This window comes from Jaculus jaculus, chromosome 7 (genome assembly GCF_020740685.1).
Source record: "Jaculus jaculus isolate mJacJac1 chromosome 7, mJacJac1.mat.Y.cur, whole genome shotgun sequence".
NCBI classification, from domain to species: Eukaryota; Metazoa; Chordata; class Mammalia; order Rodentia; family Dipodidae; genus Jaculus; species Jaculus jaculus.
Window position 1 is genome coordinate 130,233,431 of NC_059108.1, and position 18,978 is coordinate 130,252,408.

Below are 18,978 nucleotides of genomic sequence, written 5' to 3' on the forward strand. Positions count from 1 at the left end.
TAGTTAGCGTCTCCGCCGGCTTCTTGCAGCCAGTGAGCGAGTGCATCCACACACGCCGTCTCAACCTGGAGCTGCCAGTGAGGAGTCAGAGACGCCAGCATTGGCAGAGGTGGCATTCAAGGCAGCACATTTGAGCAGAAGCTCCAGGATCCAGAGGCTGATGAGCCAGTTTACACCAGCAGTTCAAGAAATAGCTCATGCAAGCCTGTCACTGCTGGTGGGATCACTTCGTGCATGAATTCACTCTTTAGAGTTTTGGTTTTGTTTCTTTTGCTTTTTTTTTTTTTTTTTTTTAGGCAGGTTCTCACAATAGCCTGGCTGACCTGGAAGTCACTTAGTATCCCCGGGCTGGCCACTTATGTACCTTATCAACTTGAATCCTTAGAACAATGAGAATTTACCCATTAGGAAACAGAGGTACAGCGAGGCCATACATTGAGCCCAAGGCCACAGAGCTAGTGATAGGTGGGGCGGGGTAGGGAGCACTCTGAACCAAGGCCGAGCTGCTCAGGGCCCCTCTTAACCCTGTACTGCTTCTTCCAGGGAGGCCCAGTGGACAGGACATGTCCCCAGTACCTAGCCTACCATGGGTGCTTGCTAGGCACTGGCCTCCTTCCTGTTTCCGTTCCTGAGGGGTGTCCTGATGCATTGAAGGTTCTGGACATTTGAGGAGGGGCTGAGTGTGCAGGCACTGACCTTGGTCAGCATTCCTTCTCACTGACAAGAAACTAACTCATGGCTTCGGTAAGACGTATCCAAGTATCCATGCTCCAGGGCTTCTGTTGGCCCCGTTTCCCCCACCAGAGCTCTCCAGTGTTGATCCTGTTTTAGATGTTGAGAGAATTCTGGTACAATTTTTTCATTATTTATTGGCGTGGTCCACTGTAGATTCATTTACTGCTGTTATACATGGGATCGTTAGTGAAACATACATGCTACCAAATTGAAATTCAACTGAGGCCACCTGATCATTCCTAGGAGAGCAGAGTGACTGAAACCCTCTCCCATAGCCACCGCCGCCCCCCCCCCCCCCCCCGCCCCCGTCAGTCGACAAACCTGAATCCTTCTGACCTTTTGCATAGCTCTGCCTTTGGAACTATGGGTTATTTACCACCTATACTTTCTTCGACACATTTCATAATTTTAGGTCTAATATTTAGGTATATGTTCCATTTGCAATTCTCATGTGTGGTATGAGTTAAGGATCTAGCTTGTTGTTTTTTTTAAAATTTTATTTATTTGAGAAAGTGAGAGAGGGAAAGAGGCACAGAGAGAGAGAGAGAGAGAGAGAGAGAGAGAGAGAATGGGTGCACCAGGGCTTCCAGTCACTGCAAACGAATGCCAGATGCATGCACCACTTTGTGCATCTGGCTTACTTGGGTCCTAGGGAATCGAACCAAGGTCCTTTGGCTTTGCAGGCAAACACCTTAACTACTAGGCCATCTCTTTGGCCCCTAGCTTGGTTTTTGTTTCCAAATACTGTCCTGTGGTTCTTTCTCCTTTCCCTCATTGCATTATCTTGATTTGTTGGTGAAAACCTTCTTGGCTATATGAATGTGAGTCCATTTTCTGAATTCCATTTTGTTTCAGTGGTGCATGTCTGTGCTTAGCCCAGCATCACACTGCTCATGCCTGGGCCCTTACATGAAGTCTTGAAGTCAGATAGTTCCCAGGCTTGGTAGACACACCTTTGATCTCAGAAGAATGTGATAGAAGGGGCCTGGGGCGCTTAGGGCCTCCCTGGGGCTACAGAGTAAGTTCTAGGGTCAGCCTGGGCTAGAGTGAGACTCTGCCTAGAAAATCGAAACAAAACTAAGAAGTAACAGGAAATGAGAATTTTAGACCTCCTTCTTTTTAATTGTCACAGTTCTGTGCTTTTAAGGATACTTTCTTGGTAAGTCTCTTTTTCTCAGATAACCTGATCTAGCACATGAAGTCAAACTGCTAACTGGGGACGGGAGGCGTTTCTGGTCAGGCCGGGCCTGCTGTCATGATTCGTTGTAGTAAGAGACCATGGTGATCTGAAACACTGGACTTGGGAAAGACGCTGAGTTTTCTCTTCCACCTTGACTTTGTCATAAGGGCTTTACACAAGCCTAGAAGAGACGTGCCCTACAAGGAGAGCCAAGGTGAATGCCACACGCTCTCATTTTGCCAGGCTCACCTGGCTCACAGCCGCGCAGAGAAGTGTCTGTGGCCGGGGCAGGAGGCAGAGGCTGCGTTTCCTGCCATTCGGACTCCCTGCGGCCTCCCACTTGTGGAAGTCCTCAGAGAAAGCAGAGGGCAGGAAGCCGCCCAGACTCATGGATGCCGGGGAGAAGGTGGCTTGGGGCTAAGGGCTGCTCTTGGGGGGGGGGGAGACAGGATGATGAGCGGGGTCTAGAGAGCTCTGGGGAAGGAAGATGTCCGGCATCTGGCAGTGGTGAGATTCAGAGGAAGAATCGTGAGGTGTCCCCTTTGCTACTGACCACCTGTGGAGGGAGGAAGGGGGTGTCTTGGAACATTGACTTGGTTGTGACTTTGGGCTGTGTTTTTCTCTTGTTTGATGAAGGGCAGATAGGAAGATGTTTTCAGCCTTGGACCATAGCCTGGGAAGCATGAGATGCCATGTTTGGGTCACTGGACTGATGGCTGCAGTATTCCTGCAGTTTCAGTGGTTCTGGGGTGTTCTGAAGGAGTCCTCTTGTAGTCTCTGATTCTGGGGTGTTCTGAGGGAGTGCTACTGTAATCTCAGTGGTTCTGGTGTATTCTAAAGGAATGGCAAAAGAGGAGAGATTTTGTTTGGGTTTTAACATAAGCATCATAAGATCAATAATTTGTGAACTATTGGTCTGACTCTGGACAAGTTATCTTTTCTTTCTATCACATTCTCTCCTCTTTCTTCTCCCCTCTCTCCCCACTTTGTTGGCTTAGAAGGGAACTCTTTGTGGTTGAACTGACGTGGGTTATCTTTTTGCTTTTCCAGTTCCTTCAGGAGTGATACAAAATGGAGCGCGGGTTCTGAGCCGAGGGCTGTTTCCTGGCGTCCGGCCGTTGCCAATCACTCCCATTGGGGTGACCGCAGCCATGAGGTAAGTGAGGAGCTCCCTGGGCCGAGCCTGCGGGGTGGGAAGGCCACCGTCTTCTCCCCTTGCAAGGGTGGAGAGGGCCTAATTTGGGTGTTGAACAAAGCTAAAGTCCAGCACACTTAGTCTGAGCGTCATCTCCTCCCTTGGCCGTCAGTTTCCTGGTCCTTTCCCGTTGGGGAGATACAGAACACGCCAAAGCAAGACGTTTGTTGTTGTTGTTCTAAGGCCACATGGTGGAATAGAAGGTAGAATGAGTAGATTGCTTATCAAATCCTAGAGGCAGCTCTGTCACTTCACTGTCCTGTGACTGGGCTGATGTCTCTTCTCTCTGGGTCTGCCTCATTCCCCTCAACTATGAAACCCCTGTGCCCCCAAGGAAAGGTTGCAGTGAAAACGTACATGTTCATTTGCAATGCCAAGAGGCCCTGGCTTGCCCACACTCACTCTATCTGTTTCTCTCTCCCCCTCTCAAATAAATAAAATTTATGGTACGTGGTCTGTAGAATGGTGGCATCTTTACCCGACTCCTGAGAATCTGTGTGGGGCCACACAGACTCACCTCTGCACCCTCATCTCTGTCACTGGCACCCTCAGATTAGCAGCCGCTGCTGCTTAGAGCTCTCACGTGCAGTGTGCTTGACTCCTCCTGTTTCTCTGCCCTCCTGCCAGCCACCGCCAGGCCCGTCTCCTAAAATGTGCTTCTCGGAGGACCCACCACACCACCCTGACACCTCCCACTGTGCCCTTCTCCTTTAACCAGAGTCGTTCACCAGGTACATCTGTTATTTGCCCATCTTCAAAAGTTCTCACAGTTTCTTCTGGAAGTTCCTTTACTTTTCACATAATTCCTTCGTAACACACTTCTGAAACTAACAAGCCAGCATGAGATAGACCCCTCCTTGTTGTGACACCCCCCCCACCATCAGTCCCATGTTTATTTGTTTGCTTTTAGTTTTTCAAGGTAGGGTTTCACTCTAGCTCAGGCTAACCTGGAATTTACTACGTAATCTCAGGGTGGCCTTGAACTCACGGCGATCCTCCTACCTCTGCCTCCCGAGTGCTGGGATTAAAGGCGTGCGCCACCATGCCCAGCAGTCCCACGTTTATTTGTGTCCCTTTCATATGTGACCCTATTTGTTAGTAATTTCTTTGGGTGCCACTTTTTGTCCTCAGCTCGCTGAGGAAGGCTCTGGGTCTTAGTTGACCAATTCCTCATGTACAGTGACCGGAGCATGAGGCTGGCTCTCAGCTGCATCGTTTTCCTTTCTTCTGTCCATTGGAACAAGGGCTATACCTAAAGGGCATTTTCTTTCATAGTCTTTCAAATCCCAGAAAGTCTGCTTCGCTGAGCCTTAATGGAGGTGTGAGGGTAGGCTACTTTGTGGAAATGAGCCAGTGCACCTTAACTCCCTCACACATCTGCTCTTGCCAGGATGGAAGTCTCTTTGCCTCTGGGGTCTGGAATTTGAAAATGAGGGAAGATGGTAGGAGTTAGAATCGTGGTGGGTTAGGACCAGTGACCCATAACAGACCCTGCCGCAAAGACTGACACCTGCAAGGTGTCCTCTGACCTTGACTTGTGTGTGCTCACCTCATACATCACCATCATCACCTCTATTAACTGGACAAGGTTGCTTTCCAAAACTACCTGAGAGGGCCTTACACTTCATTGTTGACTGTCTTTTTTTAAAATATTTTTTGTTTATTTTTATTTATTTATTGGAGAGCGACAGAGAGAGAGAATGGGTACGCCAGGTATTCCACCCACTGCAAATGAACTCCAGATGTGTGTACCACCTTGTGCATCTGGTTTATGTGGGTCCTGGGGAACCGAGCCTCGAACCGGGGTCCTTAGGCTTCACAGGCAAGCACTTAACCGCTAAGCCATCTCTCCAGCCCCACTGTTGTCTTTCTTGGTCACCTTTCAAAGGCCCATAATTCTTGATTCACAAGTGGTAGACCTCTGCCAAGAAGCCAGACAACCTCTGCCTTTGCCTGATCTTGTGAGAGAAACATCCTCTATTTTTCATTTCACCTGCTAGATCTCCTTTTTGATTGAAAAAAACAAAAAATGTGAATAAAGTAGACAGTTTTTGCTTAGAGCAATGATATATTTTAATGAGCAGATTCTAAATACAGACTGGTATATTTTTGTTTGTTTTTGTTTTTGTTTTTCAAGGTAGTGTCTTGCTCTGGCCCCGGCTGACCTGGAACTCACTATGTAGTCTCAGGGTGGCCTCAAACTTGAGGCAATCGACTACCTCTGCCACCCAAGGGCTGGGATTAAAGGCGTGTGCTACCACGCCTGGCTAGACTGGCATATTGTATAGACCATTCTTGAATGCCTTCATCTGCAGATTTTAAAAATAATATTTATTGGGCTAGAGGAATGGCTTAGCGGTTAAGGCATTTGCCTGCAAAGCCAAAAGACCTAGGTTCGATTCCCCAGGACCCATGTTAGCCAGATGCACAATGGGGCGTACGTGTCTGGAGTTCGTTTGCAGTGGCTGGAGGCCCTGGCATGCCCATTCTCTCTCACTCTCTCTCTCTCTGTCAAATAAATAAATAAAAATATTTATTAAAAAATAATAATATTTATTTAGAAAGAGGAAAGAGAAACAGAACGAGTGAGTATGGGCACGCCAGGGTTTCTTGGCACTGCAAATGAACTCCAGATACATGTGCCACTCTTTGTCTGCCTTAATGTGGGTACTAGGGAATTGAACTACAGGGGTTAGGCTTTGTAAGCAAGTACACTTCACTGCTGAGTCATCTCCCAGTCAAGTGCAGCTTCTGATTTGAGTCCAGGCATTCCTTCCAGAAGGGCACAGAGACCTAGGCTTACCCGGGGCCCTCCCTGTAGAGCTTCCTCCCCACGTCGGTGCATCTTGTCCCGGGTAGCTACCCAGACCACTGTAGTGGCATTATTTTATGTACAGAAGACAAATTTGTGAGCACCTTTGCCAGAATGATATACAGGACATGCGCCAGGTGGGTTAGTGACCAGCCACGCCAGGATTAGAACAGAGAAGATAAAGATTCAATCCCTTAACTAGGGTTAGCCAGAGTATGAGAAAGAGAGCTCAGGACATCATGGAGGGAGCAAAGCAGGAAGTAGCCATCACCTCCCAGGCTAGGAGAGGAGAGCAAAAGGAGAAGAGGCATGATTGCTCTGGGGAAGTGAAATGCCTGCAGTGAATGTAGTGTGGAGTCCTCGTCTTGGGGTCGGGACACCCTCCAGAGCTGGATCCTCAATGGAAAGTTCTGGAAGTGTTGAGGAAGCTCCAGGCTTTATTCCGTGACTACTCCAGGGATGAAATGTTGCTGCTGAGACGTTATTGCTGGGTCGACAGAACAGCAGGTCTCTTTCCCTCCGCCACTGTCAGTCTCTGTGGCCCCCTGTTGGTGGAGCCAACAAGAGCCAGTGGCAAAGCAAAATGCCACAGGCACAGTCCAGCCCTGCCCCAGCCCGTGAGTCCACCTCGAAGTTCAAGTCTGAAGCTGAGTTACAGTGACCACAGAGCAGCAGTGTCCTCCGAAGCTATCCTCTGTAAAAGCATTCATAGTCTGATTCGTAGACCTTCCTGATGAGTTTCGTGTCACATGCCTGTGATCCAAACATCTGGGCGGCTGAGGCAAGAGGACTGCCTTGACTCCCAGGCCAGACTGAACTACATAGAGAGACCCTATCTCAGAGAAACAAACTAACCAACAACCTTCCTGATCATCGTAACAGTTTTGAGCACAATCCTTTCGGTAAAATATACAACCACTGGTTGCAGCAATTAGACAGGTGTCTATTTGTGTAGCGATAACCAGCCAATGAGGTACTTTACTCCTTGTGCCCAGGATACCTGCCAGGAAGCAACTTAAGGGGCTGGGGAGATGGCTCAGTGGTTAAAAGTGGTTGTTGGCAAAGTCTGACAGCCCAGGTTTAGTTCCCCAGTACCCAGGTAAAGCCAGATGCACAAAGTGGCACATGTGTCTGGAGTTTGTTTGTAGTGGCAGGAGGCCCTGACTCTCATTTTTTCTCTCCATATTCATATTCTCTCCCCTCTCTCCTTGAAAATAAACAAATGGAATTTTAAAAGAAGAAGCAACTTAAGGAAGGAAGGGTTTATTTTGGCTCACAGTTTGAAGATTAACCATCACACCAATAAACAAAGTCATGGTGAATTAGCAGAATTTTATCCAAATATCAACTCTGTATCTATTCCCCTTAGTCTTGCTGGACAGAAGCAGTCAGCTAAAAGACTGGGTGCACCCAGGTGTGGCGTCTGCCCTCTCTGTAGGGAAAACTGTAGACGCTAAGAGGAGAGAGCATACAGCTTTGAGGCCATCTGAAGGTTCCGAGTTGTCGAAAAGCCAGTAAGCAGTGTCTGGGGAAGAAATCTTGTTCTTCTGCTGCTATTGTTGGAAGTCACTATGGAGTCTCAGGCTGGCCTTGAACTCACAGGGATCCTCCTACCTCTGCCTCCTGAGTACTGGGATTAAAGGTGCGCACCGCCTTACCCGGCTTATTTTGCCATTCTTAGAATGCGTTTTTCACATTCATTTTAGTTCTTAGTGTGGCCATGCGCTCATTGAACATAAATTCAGGAAGTTGAAAGGAGCAGGACCCCGGATGAAGTCCGGCTTCCGTGTGGCAGAAGGAGGCTGAGGGTGCCCGGGGCTGTGCCAGTGTTTACAGGGAGAGTCGTTAACACCCACCACAGGCCCGTTTCCTCCTCTCCTTTTTGTGGCAGGTTTTCTGTGTGAGTCTAAGCACTTCTTAAGTGAAAATATTTGTCTTTCAGGGATTTTTTTTTCCTCCCTCTGCTGAGTGGCAAAGGCCATGTTTGTTTGTCTTAACTGGGAAACTGTTATTGACATAGATGAAGTGTTACTTTTATTAGCTGATCATTACACAGCTTGTATTTGCTGGGTTCCTTTGCATATAATTATGATGTGAAATCTCCTTGTAAGAGTATCTGTCAATAGTGTAATTGACTTTACCGTGTTGACTTTTTTACTCAATAACCTCTGAGATTGGCCCATCCTTAGGCATTGGAAACCTGCTTATTTTTAAATTTTCCTGGGCGTAGAGGGCTCAAGATACATCATCGTCACAGTAATGGTTCACAAGTCTTGGAGCGTCATGCCCGTTCTTTCCACCGCTTCCCAGGGAAATCCCCTGCAGAGGCTCCACTGATGAGAACCACGAGCCCGGAGCTGGAGCCACGGTGGCTGGCCGCGTCGGGAGAGGGAGAAAGGCCGGGTACCGCCCGAGCTGCCTCCAGTCAGGGCGGTCCAAGCTCTCAGAGGCCTAAGGCATCTTCCTGTTCCCTTCAGGCTTTCTTCTAAAAACAACTTTTAAATATTTATTTATTATTTGAGAGAGAGAGACTAAGAGTGGGCACGCCAGGGCCTCTAGCCACTGCGAAGGATCTCCAGATGTGTGCACCACCTTGTGCATCTGGCTTAATGTGTGTACTGGGGAATTGAACCTGGGTTCTTAAGCTTTGCTGGCAAGTGACTTAGCCGCTGGGCCATCTCTCCAACCCCACTTCAGGTGTTTTTTTTTTGTTTTTTTTTTTTGGAAAAGAAATATGTCTATTTATTTATCTGTAAACAGAGGGTTAGAGGAGACTGAGGAAGAATGCATGAGCATGACAGGGCCTGGAACACATGTACTCCAGACACATGCATCACCTGGTGCATCTGGCTTTTTGCGGGTACTAGGGAATGGAACCCAGGCCATCAGGGTTTGTGAACAAGTGCCTTCTACCACTGCACAGTTTCCACGGTCCTCTTCAGACTTTTTTTTTTTTTTTAATATTGATTTACTTGCAAGCAGAGAGAGAGAATGGGCACACCAGGGCCTCCAGCCACTAGAAACAAACCACAGGTGTATGCACCACTTTATGCATCTAGCTTTACATGGGTACTGGGGAATTGAGCCTGGTTGTTAGGCTTTGCAGCCAAGTGCCTTAACTGCTAGGCCGTCTCCAGCCCCATCTCTCCAGGCTTTCTGACATGCAGGCACTCATGCAGGATGAGAGCTAAATGTCCAGGCTTTCTTTGCCAGCGGATTGAGAGAAAGTAAGTAGGCAAGTCCTTCTTAGGACAACAGAAATTATGCATATAAGCTTAAGAAGCAAGTTTCTCTAGCTGTGTGAGATACGGGCTTCTCACAGGAGAGCTCTGTCTGCTTGGTAGATGAACGGTTAGCAGAACTACCACACCTGCCCCGGGCCTCCCAGGTTCCCTTCCTCAGCGTAAGTCAGGCCCCCAACCTCAGAAGGCTTAGCCTTATTTCTACCACCTTTTCCACGGGGTGGTGCAGTTTTATGGCAAGGCCATCGGCTGTGAGCCCAGTTCGTAGCATGTAGTAAAAGTGTAAAAATGTTCCATCTAATCATCATGTGAGGCTCCTTAATTTTATTTGGGTCTCTAAGGACCTCAAGTGAAAACTGCAATTGGCCATGGAACATGAAGCAAGTCAGCCATTACTTTAGTGCAAAACACCCATTCTTAGGGTCATGTCACAGGGAATAAACAAACAGGGAACCCATCTTCCATTTAAGCTGTGCTCCTCATCACCTGTCTTGCTTGTCTCCCTTCCATAGAAGACATTTGTAATGATCTGATCAAGAAGGAAAATTGACAGCAGTTTTTTTGTGTGTTGTGCTGTATTTGGGATGTGGGGGGACATGCATGTAGAGGTCAGAGGACAACCTTAGTGTTGTTTCTCAGGCTTTGTCCATGCTTTCTGAGACAGGTTCTGTCATTGGCCTAGAACTTGCCATGGTGGCGGGAGAGCCTCTGGGATCCACTTGTCTCCATCTCAGGGCTGAGATTTCAAGCCTATGTCTGTCCCAGGGATTGAACTCAAGTCCTTACGCTTGCAAGAGGAGCACTTTAATAACTAAGCTATCTCTCCCCTCCCGTGTATTTTGTTTTTGAAACACATTGCTCCTGTTGCCTTTTGTCTTCTGAAACCATGGCCTTTAGAGGCAATTACAAATCTTCATATTAGTATTTAGTATTAAATTATGCTTTGTGACAGAAAGGAAGGAGAAAACAGTGAGAAGGGGAAAAAAGAGTAGTCTCAGGTGGGTTATTTTGCCTGGCCACATGCCCCAGCAAGTCTTTGCTGTGAGTTTTTCGAGCCCAGGAGTCTAAGCCATGACCAGTGGGCATGGGTCTGCGTTCCAGAGCTGCTTCTGGAGTTTACAGCCAGCCCCTGGCTGGTGCCGTTAAACCCTGTGGTTCTTTTCCCACCATATCTGAAAGTCTTCATGCGCTCTCTGGGTTACGCCAAGTGCAAAATGCTCTGTGGAGGAGAGTTTCAGGATCTCTCTCATGAGTGTTCCGTGATCTCATGTACAAGGGGGTTCACAGGCAGTGGAGTTGTGGCTCATGGGAGAACATGCGCCCCCTTTGGAGATACCATGTGGAGTTGTTGAGCCTGGGGGCTTCCAGGAGGGGCAGACCCCGTACCCCTGGGCCTCCTTCATCTTTGTTGGCCTGCATCTACTATATTACAGAGCTCTAGGGCTGGGAGGAATCTCAAATTTTATTTTTTATTTAATTTGGATCTAATAGAGAATGTAGACGAAAACTATTAACTCAGTTCTACCTCTCCCACGTAAAATTTCACATCCATTTAAGATATAATCTTATATGCTATCTTTATAAAATTTTTTCACCCTTTGCTCAGTATCCATTCTCATTATCTGTAGTGTTAATGTTCCTCTCCATTTTGAGGTAGGGTCTTGCTCCAGCTCAGGCTGACGTAGAATTAACTCTATAGTCTCCAACTAACCTTGACCTCACGGCTATCTCCTACCTCTGCTTCCCGAGTGCTGGGATTAAAGGTGTGCACCACCACACCTGGCTATTGTATAAACATTTTTATGTGATACTTGAGTCATATGTGAGAATATGAGACATTGAAGAGTTCCTAAGCATGTAATTATGTGGTGTTTATGATTCCACTGTCAGACTTCAAAGGGAAAGTATAACTGCCTTCCACATGAGGTAACCACAATCATAAAATTTTGCATACACAGTTCCCACAATTTCAGAATTGCTTTTGGTATCCATAAACAACAGATAGTTGCGTTTTGGTTGATTTTGAGTTTTTTTTAATATCTAGAGTAATACAATGTATCTCTTCCAATATATTTATTACATTTATTTGATGCACACAGCTTTAAGTGAATCATTCATACTGGTGTATAATATTCAACTAGGCAATCATTCCACATTTAAATTTTTAAAAAATATTTTATTTACAAAAAAATTTATTGGGGGGCAGATAGAATGGGTGCACCAGGGCCTCCAGCTGCTGCAGATGAACCCCAGATGCATGTGCCACCTTATGCCTCTGGCTTACATGGGTTCTAAGGAATTGAACCTGAGTCCCTAGGCTTTGCAGGCAGGAGCCTTAGCTGCTAAGCCATCTCTCCAGCCCTATTCCACATTTTTTTAAAGACCATTTAATCATCTGTAGTCTTAATATCACAGTGTTGCTGCTATGGAAGTTTCTGTAAATGTCTTAGCTGGTCTAGACTGTTCACAGGTCGAATTGTGTGCTCCATGGGTGTGCTCACGCTTCGCCTGTGAGGGGTTATTTCCACAGTGCTCACTTCCATTTCTTCTCCTCTGGGAAGGATGAGGGAATGGCTCCATTCCTCTGCATCTTCTTTATAATCTTGACCAATCAGTGTGCTTTAATTTACATTTTCTTTGCTCCTAAGATGTTGCACTAAGTTGTGTGCTTGATGTGCTGTTTCCTGGGTGGCCTGCCTGCTCATCCACCACCCCCACCTGGTAGGGTTTCACTGCCCAAGCTGACGACTGCAGTCCGCTTCGCGTTGCTGGAGGAAATCACCGGACCAAGAGCAGCTTGTGGGGAAAAAAGGGTTTATTTTGGCTTACAGACACGAGGGGAAGCTCCATGATGGCAGGAGAAATCGATGGCATGAGCAGAGGGTGGACATCACCTTCTGGCCAACATCAGATGAACCACAGCAACAGGAGAGTGTGCCAAACACTGGCAAAGGGAAGCTAGCTATAACACCCATAAGCCCACCCCCAACAACACATTGCCTCCAGGAAGATCCAATTCTCAAATTGCCATCAGCCAGGACTGAGCATTCAGAACACCTGGATCAAACCACCACATTCGACTCCTGGCTCTCATAAAGTGATAACTGTACATGACGTGAAATGCAATGCATTCAGTCCAGCTTTGAAGCCCCGTAGTTTTTAACAATCCTACTGATGTTCAGACATCCCTATAGTCCTAGGTCTTTTAACTGAGCCATAGTACCAAGAAGGAAGGAAGGAAAACCCGTAATGTCACACAATAAACATTCACACTGCAAAAGATTAGGCATAGAAAAAAAAAATTCAACCAATACAAGATTTAAATAGGGCAAACAGCAAATTCTGTAGCTCCAAGTGTAATAACTCTAGCCAGGGACAAGTCTCCGAATCCAGTAACTCTAGCCAGGGACAAGTCTCTGGAGTTCCATCTCCGCCCCTCCAGTGGGGCTGCTCCCAGGTCCAGAAAACTTCGTCTTGTGCCAGAAGCTCTCCTTGGCAGCCACCTTACAGTCCTGGCATCTCCATTGGGTCTCCACGCATGTAATCCGACAAGCCTGCTTCATACAACACCGTGTTGCAAATTCAATGACCCTTTCTTTCCTTCATTTGTCATACTCCATGATACCAGAAAAGCTACAAAGTTGTTAATGGAGGAGGGGGTGATAAAAAAGACTTTGAAGAACAGGATACTCCTTCAGCATCCACACCTCTTCCAAAGAGTCTACATTCTTCCTGTTGTCTCAATGCAGGTCAGCTGGTCCAGTCTCAAAGGGTATAATCTCTCATACCATTGCAGATGTACAGACAGAAGTTTTGGCCCAAAGATTTCATTTCTGTGCTTCTGCTAACACCAGTTGGTTTCTATGCAGTGCAGCCCTGCACAGGTTCTCAGGACATGAGTATAACAGCAAACCTCTCTCACTCTCATAAGCCAAATCTCACAGCCCATAGTTCTTACTGCATTCAGATCTTCCAACTCTGACCAGAGTAGTCCATCAAGCTGTACTTACAGCACTGCAAGGCATGTCTTAGGCCCAGGTTTCAAATCCTCCCACATTCCTCTCAAAACCAGCTCCTGAAGGCCAAAACCACGGGTGTCTAGCAGCAGTGACTCCACTGCAAATACCGATTTTATTTTTGTGATCAGGTTTGCATTGTGAGAAGAAAATATCCAACCTAGACCAGCGTGTAGGACAAAGGGGTTTATTTTGGCTTACAGATTTGGGGGGAAGCTCCATGATGAAATGGGGGAAATGATGGCATGAGCAGAGTATAGACATCACCTCCTGATTAATATCAGATAGACAACAGCAACAGCAGCAGGAGAGTGTGCCAAACACTGGCAAGAGGAAGGAAGTTGGCAATAACATCCATAAGCCAGCCCCCAACAATACATTGCCTCCAAGAGAATTCAATTCCCAATTTGCCAACCAGCTGAGGACCATCTTCAGAACATCTAAGTTCATGGGGACACCTGAATCAAGCCCCTACAATGACCAAGAACTCACTCTGTAGTCCCAGGCTGGCCTTGAGCTCAGAGACCCTCCTTCCTCTGCCTCCCTGGAATTAAAGGGTTGTGCCACCACCACACAGTGACCACAGCTGGCGTTGCTACTGCTTCTCTTCCTCTTCCTCATCATTACTTTAAAAAACAAAAAAACAAAAAAAAAACCTTGTATTTATTTACAAGTGGAGAGAGCAGTAAAGAGAAGAGAGACAGAGAAAATGGGCACAGAAATGCCTCTCAAACAAACTCCAGACACATGCACCACTTTGTGTGTTTGGCTTTACATGGATGCTAGGGAATTGAACCCAAGTTGTTAGACTTTGCAGGCAAGTGTCTTAACTTCTCAGCCATCTCTTCTGCCATTATTATTAATTATTATTTTTATTATGGACTTATTTAAACGTGGAAACTTTAGACTGGTGGGACTCAGATCCAGTGGTGTGTCTTACAACCAGATCATCTATTATCTTTGCATCATTTCTTACATGGCCCTTGCTTTCCCCATTGACCTGCAGTACCAGCTGAGAGCTGTGTCCCGGTTCTTCATAATTGTGCATTTGTTTGGGGATCCTTTGATCCTGTTTCATATTTGTTATTCTATGACAATGCCACTCTGTGTGAATTGTTATATCTTTATGGGAAATAGATCAGGCTATCTCAGTTTGTGATCTTTTTTAGATGTCTCGGGCTGTTCTTGGCTTTTGCACTTGCATATAAATTTTAGAGTCAACTGATAGATTGTCCCAGAATGGCAGGGGAGGACAGAAGAAAGAAAATTCCTCCTACTGTGACTTGTTCAAACTCAGTGATCTTCCTGCCTCAGCCTCCCGAGTACTGGGCTTATAGGCGTGAGCCACCACACTGCTGTGACTTGTGTTTCTTTTACACAAATTGAAACTGTAGATAAGATTGGTAGGGTTAGTAGTCCATGTTAAGCTCTTTAACCCATGAACAGCTATAGCTCTCCATTTATTTTGTCTTCAGTAGATCCCATTAGAGCTTTATTGTTCTTTCTGAGGAACTTTTCCATCTTCAGTTAGATTTAGTCTACATAGTATGTGTTCTTTATTTTTTCATGCTGCTGTGAATTCTACATGCACATGTGTTGTATGTCCTGTTTGCTTCTGATTCACAGAAATGCAGCTGATTTCTCACTGATCATTGTTCCAGCAAGCCTGTTAAATAAATGGCCTAAGTAGTTCTATTCACATATGCTTGTACAAATTCATATCTCCTATAATTAACAGCAGCTCGAGCTTCTTTCTAATTTGTGCAACCCCCCCCCCCCACTGTCCTAATGCATAGTTCAGGTCCTCTATAAAACAATAGACTTCTTTTTATTGCTTCTTACTTTAAATGGAACTGTGTTGTTGACTTAGAATTGATAGAATATTTGTTATATTTTTAGGAAGTAGATTTTATCATAATAGCAAAACTCTACATTCCTTCTCAGCTATGATATTTTATCATTAGTGTGTGTTGAATTTCGTCATAAAAAGTTTACATCACCTTAAGGTAACGAAATTGCTTTTACTTATTTTTACTGTGATGAATCACAAAACAAATTTGCCAACTCTGAATAAAACTTGCAGAGTTGGTGAGCTAATATTTTATGTATGAGTTTTGTCATGGAACATGTTTCTCGAGTTGTCTTTATCTAGTGTTAATGGCATGATTCATTTAACTCATAAAATAAATTGAAGTGTATTCACTTATTAATCACACTTATCAGTCCTTTTCTGTACAAAATCCAGTGCCTTGATTACCTAATGTTTGACAGAGCTTGTTTGTGGAACAATCGGATGCAGGCATTTTCCTGGTGAATCACTGTTAATTTCATGTGTATAATGATTATAGGATAACAGACTTTTATTTCCTTTTGAACTGATTTTGATTAGTGGGAACTTGACGAAGACCTGGGTTGTCGAATAGCTTGCCGTAAAGCTATTCTCAGTATGTCGTGTTACCTTCTCTCATGTCTTTTATAACTATGCTCTCTATTACCTCATTACTGTCTCATTTCTTGGGATTTATTCTATTTTTTTCTTTGTGTAGATTGGATACTTTTTATTTTTAAACCTCTTTTGTGCAAAATTTAAAGTTATAATTTCTTTCAAACCCTAGCGTTGTTGCACACCACAAGCGTTACCTCTTATTCTTATTACTGTTACATACTCCATATGGTTTTTTGTTGCTGTTCATTTTTATTTATTTATTTGAGAGTGGCAGGGAAAGAGAGAAAGAGGCAGACAGTGAAAGAGAGAAAATGGGCACGCCAGGGCCTCCAGCCACTGCAAACGAACTCCAGGCACATGCGCCCCCTTTGTGCATCTGGCTAATGTGGGTCCTATGGAATCGAGCCTCAAACCAGGGTCCTTAGGCTTCACAGACAAGCACTTAACTGCTAAGCCATTTCTCCAGTCCAGGTGTATGTTTTTGAATTACTAAACCAAAGAGAAGGTAGCTGTTTCTTTCTTTTTTTTTTTTTTTACATGCCAACAGCTGTCTTTTTTTGTTTGTTTGAAAGTAAGAGTGAGAGAGTGGGTGTGCCAGAGCCTTCAGCTACTGCAAAAGAACTCGAGACGTGTGCACCCCCTTGTGCACATGTGTGGTATTGTGCAATTGTCTCACTGCACATCTGGCTTACGCGGGACCTAGAGATTCAAATATGAGTTCTTAGGCTTTGCAGGCAAGTGCTCTGACTGCCAAACCATCTCTCCAGCCCTGTTTCTTTCTTTAAAAAGACAAAACACTTTTTTTTTTCTCTTTTTGGAGAGCGAAAATTGGTGCGCCAGGGCCCCAGCCACTGCAGTCGAACTCCAGATGTTTGCGCCACCTAGTGTGCATGTGTGACCTTGTGCTTGCCTTGCCCTTGTGCATGTGGTTAATGTGGGCTCTGGGGAAAGTCAAACATGGGTCTTTTGGCTTCTCAGGCAAGGGCCTTAACTATTAAGTCACTTCTGCACTTCTTATTTTTTAAATTGCCCCATCAACATGGCCATCATCTTCAATGGGTTGTGTTGCAGAATTGTTAGGTATGATACTGCTGCTTTGCAATCTCTTGAGACAATAAATAAGGCTAGTCGGCATTCTTTAGTATGTATGGTGAAGTATACTTAACATGTGGCCGAGTGCAAGTAATACATGATCTAGCATAAATCTGTTTTTTATTTATTCATTTATTTTGTTTGGAGTTGTTTTTTTTTCAAGGTAGAGTTTCACTGTAGCCAAGGCAGACCTGGAGCTCACTCCATAGCCCAGAACGGCCTTGAACTCTGGTGATCCCTCCTACCTCTGCTTCTTGAGTACTGGTATTAAAAGCTTGCACTACTAAAATCTCCCTTTACACAATGCGAATTTGGCTATTTCTCCCCATAATTCTTCAATCTAAAATGTATGTTCTTTGAATATGTTTTATTGGAGGCATTCATGTTTTTTAAAGTGGTTTCATCTTCCTGTGGAACATTTATAAGTGCTAATGACTTTCTTTATTTGTAATAATGATTTTTACCTTAAAAATCTATCATTTCATTTTAATGCTTCTCTGCACCAGCATGATAGAACTTTTTCCATCTTTTAAAATCTTTATTTGTCCTAATGTTTTAGGTTTGTGTCTCATAGAAAGGCATGTTGTTGTTGTTATTTTGAGGCAGGGTCTCTGTCTAGTCCAGGGTGGCCTCAAACTCATGGTGTTGCTCCCCCTTCAGCCTCCTGAGTACTGGAACTATAGATGTGATCTACCACACATGGCTTTACTTGTTGGGTCCATGCTAATGGTGTGTGCCTTTCTGGTGAAGCGCTTTGATATGTCCCACTTTTTCCAGACTCTTGCCTGTTGAGCATTATTCTAAATGGAATTTCTCCCACAACTCATTCTACTCTATTCCTGATGAACAGTTTGGAAGTATCCATTTTGTTTCTCTTTCATTGCTGGTCCTAGACTTTTAACATGCATATATATATTTTTCAATTTCATTTATTTATTTGAGAGAGGGAAAGAGGCAGACACACACGGGGGGGGGATGGGCACCCCAGGGCCTCCAGCCACTGCAAATGAATGCCAGATGTATGCACCACCTTGTGCATATGGCTTACGTGGGTCCTGGGGAATCAAACCAAGGTCCTTTGGCTTTGCAGGCAAGCGCCTTAACCGCTAAGCCATCGCTCCAACTCTTAACATGAATATTTTAAAATGCTTAGCCAATGCCTTTAACCCGATCGGCAAAGAGCCTTCGTGTGCCTCACGCTCAGTTCCCGCTGCCTCTGCAGATGCACTGCATTTGCTCGGTACTTCAGTTCTGGTTTGCTTTTCGTTGTTTTGCCTTTTTTTAAGCTGCTCGCTCATTATCTTGTGTAGTGCATCAGTACTTGGCCTACCTTCTTATTGCTGATCATTTCTCCCTCTCCGGGCCTCCCTGGTTAGATTGTTCCCTTTCCTGAAATGCATCCCGAAGTTCTAGAGTGTGAATCTACTTATACTTAAAACCTTGAGGTTTTTGTCTGAAAAAAACCATATTATGTTGCCTTCATATCCAGACGTTCCTTTGACTGGATATAATGATGCCATTCTCATGGTTATTTTCTCTTTCACCTTGAGGTTTCCTTCCTCCATCTGCTTCACCAGTTCTGAAATTCCAAGTTAACTTCTACTTCTCCCTAGGAGCTGCGTTTTCTTCCCGTGGCTTTTATATCTGTTCTTTGCCCTCGTTTAAAAAATTAATCTTTTGTTGATTTATTTGAGGAGGGGGAGTGTGAGCATGCCAGGGCCTCCCACCGCTGCAAACAAACTCCAGGTACATGCGCCACTTTACACTTCTAGCTTTATTTGAGGACTTAGAATCAAACCTAAACTGACAGGCTCTGCAAGCAAGTGCCTTTACACTGATCCATCTGCTCAGCCCATACCCTCTTTTTTATTTTTATTGATTTATTTGAGAGGGAGATACAGAAATAGGCAGGGAGAGAGGAAGAATGGATGTGCCTGTGCCTCCAGCCATTGCAGACGAACTCCAGATGCATGCGCCCCCTTGTGCATCTGGCTTATGTGGGTCCTGGGGAATCAAACCTGGGTCCTTTGGCTTTGCAGTCAAGCACCTTAAGTGCTAAGTCATCCCCCCAGCCCCTTATTTATTTTTGAGAGAGAGAATGGGCATACCAGGGCCTTTAGCCACTGCAAATGAACTCCAGATGTATGTACTACCTTGTACATCTGGCTTACATGGGTCCTGAGGAATCGAACCTGAGTCCTTTGGCTTTGTAGGCAAGCGCCTTAACCACTAAACCATCCCTCCAGCCCCCACAATCTCT

The 18,978-nt window shown here is 45.3% G+C and overlaps 1 protein-coding gene across 4 annotated transcripts in view; it reads left to right on the forward strand.

Moving 5' to 3' along the window:
• The window catches only part of Foxn3 (forkhead box N3), a 336,005-nt gene that overhangs the window by 304,135 nt on the left and 12,892 nt on the right, over nt 1-18,978 (forward strand). For all 4 annotated transcript variants that reach the window (XM_004649345.2, XM_045153943.1, XM_004649346.3 and 1 more), the window contains one exon: nt 2,966-3,071. In XM_004649345.2, the coding sequence (XP_004649402.1) occupies nt 2,966-3,071 (106 nt within the window). The remainder of the gene's footprint in view (nt 1-2,965; nt 3,072-18,978) is intronic.